The sequence below is a fragment of the Cuculus canorus genome, chromosome 7 (genome assembly GCF_017976375.1).
Source record: "Cuculus canorus isolate bCucCan1 chromosome 7, bCucCan1.pri, whole genome shotgun sequence".
NCBI classification, from domain to species: domain Eukaryota; kingdom Metazoa; phylum Chordata; class Aves; order Cuculiformes; family Cuculidae; genus Cuculus; species Cuculus canorus.
Window position 1 is genome coordinate 11528235 of NC_071407.1, and position 12541 is coordinate 11540775.

The following is a 12541-nucleotide window of genomic DNA, read 5'->3' on the forward strand; positions in this document are numbered from 1 at the left end:
TCTCCAACACAAAAAGCAAGCAAATCCAGTGAATATTCATCCATTCCATATTCCGATCTGGATCTGGATGAACAAACAACTGTTCTGAATCTTAACTTCATGGTGCATTCAGTTTCAAATTTATAGATTAGATTTCTTAATTATATTATTTTTCATTGCAAGGCTCTCTCTGGAAGTATTGTCCCTCTAACAAACCAGGAGAAAGTGAGTTCTTAAAGACTATTACTAACAGAAGAAGAACTAGCATCAGCTTCCAAAGATTGTATTTTCTGATAAAGTTCCCAGTTTTGCATATACAAAGCCCTGGCTGAGATCCATTGAAGGAGAATAACTTCAGGATATGTGCCCAAAACAGACAGAACAGCTGAATCTTCTGAGAATCACCTGGTGCTGAGAAATCTGCATTTCTTTTCCTACCTCCAGAGATTTTTATGGCACCAAAGAACTTAAGGTGCCTGTGCTGGATAGATAGAACCTGTGAATTTCATTATAATAATCTCTCTCGATGGCTTTTTCCAATGAGTAATGATTACTCCAGGCATTGAAAGAGTGAATCAGGTTTAATAGTTTCTGGCTGGTTTGTTTTGTTTTGTTTGTTTGTTTGTTTTTAGTTATGCAAACTTTTCATTGCTTCCTGCCGGCTGTAACCCATAGGACAAACAGAGTAAAGCAAAACCTTACTTATGACACTAGTGATCTAGCTACAATCTGCTTTTTGCATCTAGTGAGGATTAGGTTTGTCTTTCTGTTATATTTCTTGTGGGGGGGGGAGGGTGTATTTAGCACAGTGGTCCAGGGCCACTAGTTGACGCTGTCATTAGAAATGATAAATAACAGCAGTAAATAACAGGCTGCAGATGTTAACCTATTAGATCCTCCTTGTATCAGTTGCCAGGCATACTTGGTTTCTGAATGCTAGGCAAGAAGCACAGCTTTCAGATGCTGTTTTTTTCTTCTTTTTTAAAAAAAACCTGCATTTTTAATATCTGTGATTCCACAATCGCAAGTGGAACCACTCAGGTGCCCCAAAAAAACCCAAACCCAAATAAGCAACCCCCTCTCCTTCCTAAACAAAGTACTCATTAGAATGAAAGTGTTGGTAGGAGGGGAAAAGTGCTGTTGTATAACAGTGTACTGCCAATGTAAATGTTCAATTAACACCTCATCAGTTAATTACCACTTTGAAAATTGTCAGAAGAGAGCTGGTGTGAAATATTCCTGGATGGAATTGTCTGCTTACAGGAGCATTGTCTGAAGTTTCGGTTTAAACTGCACCCTAAATAGATCCCTTGCTCCTCCACAATTACTTTGATGCCCTTGGAAATGACAGAGCAGATCTCCCTCTAGAAACCTTCCTCTCTTTTCTTTCCTCAGGACATGCATGTTATCAGCACAGATGAGAATCAGGTGTTTGCAGCTGTTCAAGAGTGGAACCAGAATGACACGTACAATCTGTATATCTCCGACACCCGAGGGGTTTACTTCACCCTGGCCTTGGAAGATGTCAAAAGTAGTCAAGGGCTGGAGGGGAACGTGATGATTGACCTCTATGAGGTATGTCATGACTCCAAACATCTCATTTCTATCCCAGGAGGTCACATGGTATGAGTACCATCTCCTTCTTGTGCATCAGTCTTGTAATATGTATGTGAACAGCAGAGCCAAAAAATTACTAAACACATAGTTTTATCTTCCTTTTACTTAAGGGCCTCAGTGCAATCAACTGAGTTTCAAGGCGAGGTTTTACACAGGTGTTGAATTTAGACCCATCTTAACATTATGAACAGATTCACTGCTGTACTCTCCTGTAGGTTCTCAGGTGAGGAACAGCTCGTGGCTCTTCCACGTATAGGAAGATATGTATCGGAAGATCTAGTGAAATAGTTTATTCAGTCCCTGAGAGGAGCTCTTTAAGTTTCTCAAAATCCTGCTGATAAACATTAGTCCAGCCTATGACTCTGAAACCTCCCAACACTGTGAATAGCATCATTCTCCAATTTTTGTTGCATTTCTGGTAGCTTAATCTCTTATTTTAGAAGTAAGGAGCCACGGCAGTTTTCAGCTGTCATTGTCACCTTCCTCAGCTTGGACTATTCTGGGAAGTAATTTTAGATATCCTCTCTTGGGCTATCCCATGAGCAATGAAACTCTTTTGCCTCATTTTGATGCCAATTTACCCCTTAGCCTTTTTCTCACAAATATGTTCTGCCTAGGCTCACCTGTAAAAAGGCCATTTTGCTTTGTCTCCTACACAACTGACCCTAAGAGTAGGATTTTTATTGTGTCCTTGTACTTCTCTTGCTCTACTGCCTGTTTTACTTCTGGAGACAGCACTGAAATAAGTTGAAATTCAGTCCTTAGCTGCTGTTTCAGGGTCAGCTTTTATTTTCCGGTCTCCTCCAGAGGATTTTCTGACCATGTAGTATAAAGGCCATGAACTAAATCTGAGTTCCTTTAAAAATGAAGATGCTTCCCCTATTTCCCCATCTCTGTCTGAATATTAGCTCTGCAATGTAGTTTGCCTTCACCTGCCCTTTACTTGGAAACCACCTTGAATTGTCCGGAGAGCCCAAGTGTTGTACATAAACACAGATGAACTGTAGGAGAATGGGCACTGGTGTTTCAGCCATTTGGAGATTTTTACTATTAATCTCTGCAGCACTGGCAGCCCTGTGGAAAAACTGTTGCCTCTTATTACCATCAGCTCAAGAAGCAGTTTCACTGCATTATGTAAAGGTGTCCTACATCCCAGGGGGAAAGAAAAGCCTTTGTTTTGTTTTATCAGTCTGACACCACACAGTAACTTGGATTGAAATTGATGGAATCAGACTTGTAATGTCATATCTGCTGATTATCTAGATAGAAAGAATATTGGCTGACACTGAACCTGGCAGAAACCTTCCTTTCAATTTGATGTTCTAGCTGGAAGGGAACAGAGAGCCATCCAGCATGATTCTCCCAGTAGGGTTGCTGAAAATGATGAATGCTCAAGGGGTAAATGGAGATGAAGACGAGAAGAAAAAAAGTGCATGCATAAATTAAAAGTAAATGGAGAGATTGCAAAATGAGTCCTTCTCTGGTGACAGCAGTATATATAGAAAAGCAAGATTATTTGAGGAGATGCCTGAGAAAGACCTATTTAATGTGCACGTCTGTATGCGTATTTGTCAGGTGTTAGAATTAAGTTCTGGTTGCATTGCAGTGAATTTGTTTGTATGTGTAGATTCCTAAACTAGTTCTACATCAAGGATAAATCTGCTCCATGCTGCTCAACAGGGAATTGCATTGGGCACGAAGAGAAAAATAGAAGTTCTTTCATGGTGCCTCCCTTCTTTTCTCCTCCGAGTCATGAGGAGCCTTTCACTCAGAGGTTGTTACTTCAGTGTGTGGGCTCTTCTGATGTGGGATATTGTAGAGGATAAGGAGATCACTCCTGGACGGACACTATTCTCCCTTCTGGATGTTGGCTAGAGCAGGGTATGAGAATAGCTCTTCTCTCCACCATCTTTCAGTGCCAATTCATGAGCAGCACACTGGACTCAGCATTCAGTGGGACTGCAGTCACAAAAGGGCTGTCCTGGAGACCATCTCCTAGAGCAAGGGAAGGGCAAGAGTCGTTGGCTATTGGGTGTGAGTGCTGCCCTTTCTAGTTCTTGCATGTCTCCAGCGATGTGGTATGGCTCTGCTTGACCCTCTAGTTGGACTGGTCCACAGCTAGACAATCCACAACTGAAGTGATAACAGAGTGTGAGGAGAGATGTGTCTATAGCTATGGTATATATGCCTGTACCCTGGGACTTAATTTTTTTTAGCAGTATACATCTTGGATGGCAAGTATATGTTTGATGTGTGAAGTTGGTCGTGGGAGAGAATAATGTGTTTTGAGTTGTGTGTTTGGATGTCTTATATGAACTTTCTAAAACTGTAGAAAGCATTTGTATCTGCACACGATGCAGTTGAGGTGAGAATTGTCTACAATGCCTGTGTAGGAGCTGATAGAGAGCTTTTCTCTCTGACCTCTGGTGGTAATGCTGTTACATGAGTCTTTCTCTTAGCATTGTATGAAAGGTAGGGATGAACAGATCTTGTGCTTGTAGATGCAATAGGTATGCCTCTTCCAACTGAGAGCACACAAACGTGTTTAGTGTTTGCAGTCTGTTTTTAAGATAAAACTGTCCAACGCTGAGAGTACAACTTACATTCTTGTTTCTCTGGAAAGGATTCCGAGTCCCAGCCCGTGACTAGAATCATAAAAAGAAAAAAATCACAGGATTTCAGAACACATTTATCACCTGATATATAAAATGCTCTTTAATCATTTATGGCCAGCATTTCACAGGGACTATATAATACAACTATTTCAGGACAACAACAAAGAAAAGTACAAATGGAGCTATAGGCTTTGGCCTTTGGTAATGAAGGCAGACTATGTTATTTTTCCAGTCCTGTCTATTCATGCAGTATCACTGGGAGACAAGAGTACCCTTGTCTTTTCAGGATGCCTGTCTACTACAACAGAAGTATTGTGAGTGTTGAGTGGGACTGAGCAATCCAGCGAAGAAATGGAAAATATAATCTTTTTATGATTAAATCAGCAATACATTAGTTAATTGTTTAATTTAGAGACTATTGCACTTTATAGCAAGTCATGTCTAAGTCTTTACGTAACTTCAAATGAAATTCAATGCCATTGTTCAAGCAGGAAAGTGCTATTGAGAATGAGTAAGTATGCTATGGCACTGTACCAGTGCCCTGTACACTAGTAGTCCCACAACATATGACTAAAAATGCGATAAGGTCCCACTCATTGGGAAATGTAGCATCCAAATCGAGCCACATAATTAAATCAGTTGAGCAGGAACACGTCCTGAATCTGCTGTGTAATCATTTGCCACATGATGCCATTGAAATAATAATCTCTTTGAATAAAAGGTCTCGATGAATGAGTCTGTGTACTAGTTCTACACCATAAAAAGATAGTGTGGATGACAGAACAGACTTGCTGGAAACCAAAAAGTTTTACTTCCCCCCTCCTTCTCCCAATTTTGCTTCCCTTTTTATTGCAGCACTCAGATTGCAGAGTGACAGCCTAACAAATTAATTCACAAGCTGCAGCAGCTATTGGGCTATTGATTTTCAGTGTGCTGAGAAGATGGGAACATTCTGCAGTGTGAGTTGTGGTTTGAGGTTGACTTTTTTTTCTGCCACTAAGACACTTTTGGGCATGATTCCAATGTGAGTCTATTGGCATCACATCTTTACAAAATCCTCCTGTAGGTCTATGGATAAAGCTTTTGGATGAAACAACAGGAAAAATAAAAGGATTAAAATTTCATTGTTAGCTCTATAACTAACATTCTGGGCAGCGTTGCTTGAGTCACTAGTGCTTTGGTTTCCTCAAATTATGAAATGGTAATAAAAATACCTGTCTGCTCCAAGTTATTCTGTTGAAACAAGACTGATAATTATGAAACACATTCGGATCCCGAGATGAAAGATCTTGAGCAGGCTATATGAGAACAGAAGCACTGAACTGCAAGTTTGTGTGTTGCTATTTTCTTTGCAAGGCCAAAATTGCTGCTATTTCCTGCTACTCAGTGCAGGAGACAAATAATTGCCTTGTACGTATTTCATCTTTTGGGTGGAAGGATGCATACACGGTTGAGAGATTGGCACTTTGCAGAGAATGCTATCGACACGATACCATGTTCCCATGCTGATTCTGAAGCATAGGCTTTCTTTTCCACTCGTCACCTTTCCACCTATGATGGTCTTGTCTTGTCCTCAGCTCCTCAATTTGCCTTCCTTTGATGTCCCTTGGCAATTCTTGCCCTGACATCTACCACACTGACCCAGCCACCAGATCCCCTTTGGGTTTGACAGGGTGAGAGAGACACGCATGCAGAACCTGCACCGGCTTGATCTATCTTTCAGCCATGTCAATTTTTCCTAGGTAGCAGGGATAAAGGGGATGTTCTTGGCCAACAAGAAGATTGACAACCAAGTGAAAACTTTCATCACCTACAATAAAGGGAGAGACTGGAATTTGTTGCAGGCTCCGGACACTGATCTGAGAGGAAACCCCATTCGCTGTCTCCTAGTAAGTACCTGAGTGGGAACTTGGGGGTGGTAACATCCCAAGAAAAATCTTTTTCTACCAGGTAGCACAAGAAGGAGAGGGCAGCTCCTCTTTCCATCTGGTATACCTTGTGGAGGGAATATAGTGTATTAAAAGTGCAGTACATCAGGCTTGGGCTGCCAGATGGTGTCGCAAGACCTGGCATTGAAATTTAGCTTAATTTAATTTCTGGAACAAAAGGCAGCGTTATGTATCAGCTTTCTTCTGCACGGCTGGTGTGCTCCTCTAAAGAGCAGGTGAAGCTGGAGGCCGTTTCTGCGCAGTTGATTCTCTGGACACTAGATGGGAGGAGTGAGCTGTCGTAGCTCGGAACTTTGAGGCTCAACCGAGAGGAGAGCTTCGATTTCTTTCAGGCCACTCTGTTAGCAGTATTAATATTTGATATTTCCTCTTTGAGCTCAGAAGTGAGAATTGACAGCTTTATTCAAGTATGTGTATAGCGGTGCGTTGGGTGTATACTTTATCTGTCTCGGTAACTGTTGGTAGAGATCAACATACAGATAAGACTTTAATCATCGTTATATGCAAACTGTTTCCGAAAGTGAAAGTGAAATATAAGCAGTGTGAGTGGAATTGGAAATCTCTGTCAAATTAGAAAGCTTATACTGATCTCAGCATATTTTTCTGCTGATATAATTGATACACTGTAGTGGGACAATACTCAGAACCTCAATCTTCGGGATTCTTAATAGTTTTTATATTGTACAAGTTCTAACATATGGCACTGCTTACACTGCTCTTCCTGCTGTCCTATACCTGTATGTTATTTTCCATCAGAGAAAAAAAAGATTATGTTTCTCATTTGAGGCTGTAAGTTTGTTAGAATCTGAATCAGCATTGTATTTTGTGCACTGTGATATGTAGCTGAATGCTGCACTAATCTCTTACGTGAACCCTGTGCGTTATTGGGAGAGCAAAGAATAAATATCTTGATGTTTGAAGCTGTTTGAATAATTGATTTTTTGATTGATCCAAAATGCAAGCCTTTCATTTTCTCTCCAGTATGGAAAAAAATAGAGAGAGAGGACTGAGAGTCAAAGAGAAGAGTTATTTCAGACCATGATTGAATTTGTTTGGTTAGTTTTGTTTTTCATTTTTCCGAGCTTTTAAAACTGTAACTATTTGCATTTTTAAATTAAACCTTTCCATAAGATGAAAACCAAAAAGATGATATTCAGAAAGCTTTGCAGACATAAAATAATTTAATTTTTTCAGAAGGGGCTATGTGTTGCAGCTTTTTTGTTATAAATAGATGTAATCTAATTTTAACTCAAGTAAACATATTTGGTAAAAAAAACACACCTTGACTTTTTCAAATTATGACAAAATTTATCAGAAACACAATCTTTTTATTATATGATATGATAGTGTAGTACTTTGAGGTGTAACAAGGGAGAAGAAATAAAAACCATGTAGGCAAGTAAAAGAATCAAAGTAAGTGCTATTCTTTTTCCATAACTTCAAAGTTGAGTTCTGAGAAAAGGCCTTTCTTGGTATTGTTGTACACCGATCGAGAGAAGTCTGTCTTGCCATTACGGTTATAAATGAGCCAGAGGAACTGCTCTGCAGACTCCTTAAACAAGCTGGAATTCAGTTGGAAATGTTAAATTTGAACAAGGTAGGCAAAGGATCATGAGCAAAGGTAGAAGTGTGGATAATTCTAGGGACAGAGTGAGAACTGCCCAAGAGAAGCTCTTGATTCTCTGTAGATTGTGTTTGTATCCTTGTAGCTCCAGTGTGCCCAAACCACTATTTAAACACTGGTTCATTTTTATTTTGCTCTCTGTGCAGCCATGTAGTTGCCCTGAGAATTGTTTCCACCGGTTTTCACTGGAAAACAACCACTTCCTAAATGCTCTGTGACCTGGGCTGGAGTAGGCATATCAGCTTCAAAAGTGTCTGTAGAAATTGGTCCATGATTTCAAGGTAACAAGGGACAAATCCTCAACCGACTTAAACCACGCAGCTCAGTCTTCTCCCTCTCAGAGTAACGAGAAGGAACCTAGTCAGCCCTTCACTGTGGTGAGGCCAGAGGAATATTTAGCCATGCTTATTTTTCCTCTTCCCTTAAGATGAGGTAAAAAGGCAAGAAGCCTCTTTTATTGCCTGAGCCTGTCTGCCTCCTTCGTGCCCAGGTTGTCACAACCTGGTGGAATTGTAGAAGAGAAGAGATCATCAGCTGAACATGCAAAGTAGTAGATGGTTGCCTTGCAAATTTGCAAGAAAGCAAATAGGTGAAATCTGAACAAATGGACTTGTTAGGTCTTCTAAAGGAGCCGACTGTCTGCCTGCAAAAGAAAGGGAGGTACAGAGAATGCATCAAAAGCATAGGGTAAAAAACAGTCTTACAAGACAGACCTAAGCTATTTAAAAAACTGATTTGAGCTTCACAGTAATGTTGAAGGAGGATGAAGATAGAATATGGAATGCAAAAATTTAAGAAATGATAGCTTAACTGCTATCCTTACTCCACAGCAGTTATTAATGCTTTCGCGCTGCTGGTTTTCAGCATAACTATTTCTAACAGTAGTTTGGCACACAGCAATGGCATATGTTCCATCTGGCTGGCAGAATGGAATTTACCCTTTCACAGAGTGACAGGATGGTCCCCAGCCTGTGAGTGCAGTGCTGTGTCTTCAGTGCATCTGGTCTTTAAACTTAAACTAAGGGTGAGTTAATGCAGAAATAAGTACATAGCAGCTAAGTTGGCAGCCAAGGAGGTTAAGGGGGAATCTATTTGAAACTCAAGGCAAGCCAGATGGAACCATCCCTCTACTGACAGTATGCTCGAGGTGTTTTTTTTCAAAGTAGCTCAAAGAGTGTCTGCATTTTTTTGTGAGGTGGCTCTGAATAATTAGGATGAAGGAAAGCAGTGAAATTCCATCTAATCCCAAGGTTTTATTTTTCTTGTTTATATCACTTGTTTTCTATGCTGAATATGCTTAATGTTCATAAAATACCTGCGAAGGTATTATATCCCAAATATGCTGATTTTGTTGGATACTTATGCTGTGCTGTGAAGTGGTTGACCAAGGAATAATTCTGTCTTGCAAGTTATGGACGTCTGTCTAGGAGAGTTAATCAATTAGCTTTCAAGGATGGACCTGTGGTGAAAACACTGGGCTGAATCTCAGGAGAATCTTGGTTCAATTTTTAGGCCTATCTCCAATTTCCTGTATGACCTTGGGCAAGTCATTTATTTTCTCTGTGCTTCTTCCCCAGACATCTGTTTATTCCCTCCCACATTTTGTTTGTCTTGTCTATGTGGATTATAAGTATTTCAGGACAAAGACTCATTTCTCATAAGGGAGGGCATTCACACCATCTGCTACAGAATGATTTAAGCATCTAAGTGAGGTATTTTGAATCTCTCTCCTGGAAGTATTTATCTCCCTTTATTGTCTCTTGTTATTGCAGGTGAGCAAATACCATGACTACCTCTAGCTTTGTGAATGGTGTCTATCATCATCCTTGTGTAATAATGCCCAACTCCTGATCAGGAACTGTCACTAATAACTGTTTTGTATTTATCATGCTATTGGAGACTGTTCGAGTGGGCTTTGCAGAACAGCCAAGAAGTGGGTTTGCAAATTTTACTATGGACTGATGAGCCTTCTGATAGGAGAGCATAAAAGAGTTAGCTTAAAAGTGTTAGGAGGCAAGTAATGAACTCCAGCATGACTGCAAGATCTATGGCAGTGAGCATACTGGTGGGCTATGTCACTCGTGCTTTATCTTCTACGTAGACTGCAAATCCTGTATGGCAATGCTTGCCTTTCCCTTGGTGTCTGCTGCACCCAGAATTGCTGGGTACTAGGCAATGCCAGAGAAACCTCAAAATGGTAATTCTGATGAAAATACTGATTTCAGTAGCCTGTTGATAACAACAAGAAGGATAGAGACAATTGATAGAAATTCTAAAAAACAAAGCTGAGATGTCTGTATACAAGTTATGCTGCGGGAGCTGGAAGAGAATCAAAAGGGGACCAACAGTGTGACAATAGACTACCCAGTCTGGAAAAATACCTGTTAATGAACTATATAAAGATACGGATGGACAAAGTGTACATCAGGGATGGAGAAGAGAATACTGCCCTGGAAAGTACGTGAGAGGGCCATGGGCAATACTTTCAGGTGTTTGGCTAGAGTGGAGATGTTAGTTTTTATGCTACATGCAGTTGTCACTAGATCCTGTGAGCATTACTGTACTCCAAGCAATAAGAAGTCATGCCACTAAAAATACCATCTTTCTGCTTAGACAGCTGACCAGATTTTAATATCTGAGATACCTATTCCATTTCTGTGTGTTATATCTGTAAAATGAGACAAATTTGAAAGAAAACCTCTGGTAGCAGAAAAATTTGAGCCTAATGAGGTTTAATTTGTGTTAGAGTGGGGAACTGGTTGAGTTGCTGCCATTGTCTGCTGTCTTCAAAATGCTGAAATGGGCTTGGATTATGTTAGTTTTAAAAATATGTTCTGCATTTAATCTTCTCACAATGTATAAAAATGTAAAAGGGATGAATTCATGCTTTTATAATGCTTTTCCACTTCCTGCATGCATGTCAGCTTGATTTGGTTTCCACTACCTTCCTGCACCCCCAGGCTGCTCCTGAAGCTGCCCTCATACGCCTGTCACTTAGAGTTAGGCTGCTCAGTACATTCCACTTGGCAAGTTGTGTTCCCTTCTGCACCACCCTGTGTCTGCGTTTCCTGTTTCATATAAGTGAGAGCTCCCATCCTTCCTCACCACCCTTATTTGCCTTTGCCAAAAAAAACCCCAAACCTGCCATTTTCCACAGGGAGCTTTTCATTTCAGTCATAGACACCTTCCTTGACATGGAATGGGTCAGTGGTCTTCCTCCAGTGACCTGTGAGGCTAGGTCTCCTGCAGAAGAAGCCTACAAAATGTTTGGGGCTGCAAACCTACCCTTTAGACAGCTGATATTAGACAGAAAGACCTGTCTCCTTAGAGTCTGAAGGTCCTTCTGCATAGCCGCTTCTGCTTATCTCACAGGGTCATGCAAGCTGAAGCATAGGCTTCACTGTATTTGTGTTTCTGTGAGATGTCCCCTTCAATGGGGTCAGTTTGCTTCAGGTTTTCTGGCCAGTAATTTTTCACCTCCCTTCCCTTAGCATATTTTATGAAGGACTCTTCATGAGATTTGGAAGAAAAAACTACTGAAGGCAAAAATTGTCAGAAATTATCAGAAGTTATCACAGTGCAGATTTGGAGGAAATTGTAATGCCAACTTTGGAAATCTGCCTGTCTGCCCTACCTTCTTACTCGTCTGATTTATTCTATACCATTCCTGTCTTATCTGACTACCTGACATACAAAATCAATAACAAACAGGTGAGGCTTTCATGGGTGTATTTGTACTGAAATCTCAAAGGACACATCCAGATTGGGCAATGAAGGATTGTTTTAAACAACTTCTACACTAACACTTTCCAGTCCTGATATTTCTTCTTAGTGCAGTGCGGAACAAGAGTCATGTGTCAAAAATAATCAGAGTCAAGAAATGGTGTGACACTGTGAGTTAAGTTGTTTCCCGTGGCTGATTAGTGGTGACCTAGCACCGCACCAATAGGGTTATGTTACTTTTTGTTGCAGAAATAGCTTGGGCACTGCTGCTCTGAGAGTCGCTTTGTCATATCTGCAGCCTTGCTTGCTTCTCAAGAGAGCTAGGAGCCAGGGGAGCTAGATAATTCTTACCATTACCTGCCTTTGTAATCCTGGTTGCCTCCTTTGTGGCTACAGCTTCAAAGATCTTGTCCTTGTGGGAGGGTTTCAGCCCAGTGAATCAATTTCCCAGTGGGAATGAGTTGCATTAGAATATAATAGCGAAGCTCTCACAACGTAACCCGGTCAGTGGCCGTGTCTTTCTGAGGGTGTCCAGATGCAGCGATGAGGAAGTAATGCAGAAACACATTGTATATTGCTAAACCTATAGAAATAGGAGTATGCATTTCATGTTGTGTCTGCTTTTTACTTTTATTTCCTTTTTCTCCGTAGCCTTATTGCTCCCTTCATCTTCATCTGAAGGTCTCGGAGAATCCCTATACCTCAGGAAACATCGCCAGCCGAGACACTGCCCCCAGTATTATTGTAGCTTCAGGTATGACACATTTAAAGATCGTCTGTGTATGATGTGCAAACACTGACAAAATCTTGAGTTTTTGATGGGTGTGGAGGGTGTTGGGTGGCTTGTGGGGTGTCGCACCAGTAGTATTGAGAAGGAAGTCAGTCTGTCAAATGGAAGTCCTTATGGACCTTCAACTTGTCATATATTTTTTATGGAAAGTGGTCTTCAAGACCAAGAAGATCATTTCTAGTCCTCTACTCCCATGAACATAAGATTCAAATCTTTGCACACATTTAGAGCTGTTAGGATTGGA

The 12541-nt window shown here is 40.7% G+C and overlaps 1 protein-coding gene across 5 annotated transcripts in view; it reads left to right on the forward strand.

Annotated features, from left to right (window-relative positions):
* The window catches only part of SORCS1 (sortilin related VPS10 domain containing receptor 1), a 371394-nt gene that overhangs the window by 304612 nt on the left and 54241 nt on the right, over positions 1-12541 (forward strand). For all 5 annotated transcript variants that reach the window (XM_054071880.1, XM_054071875.1, XM_054071876.1 and 2 more), the window contains 3 exons: positions 1375-1554; positions 5954-6100; positions 12159-12261. In XM_054071880.1, coding sequence (XP_053927855.1) covers positions 1375-1554; positions 5954-6100; positions 12159-12261 — 430 coding nt within the window. The remainder of the gene's footprint in view (positions 1-1374; positions 1555-5953; positions 6101-12158; positions 12262-12541) is intronic.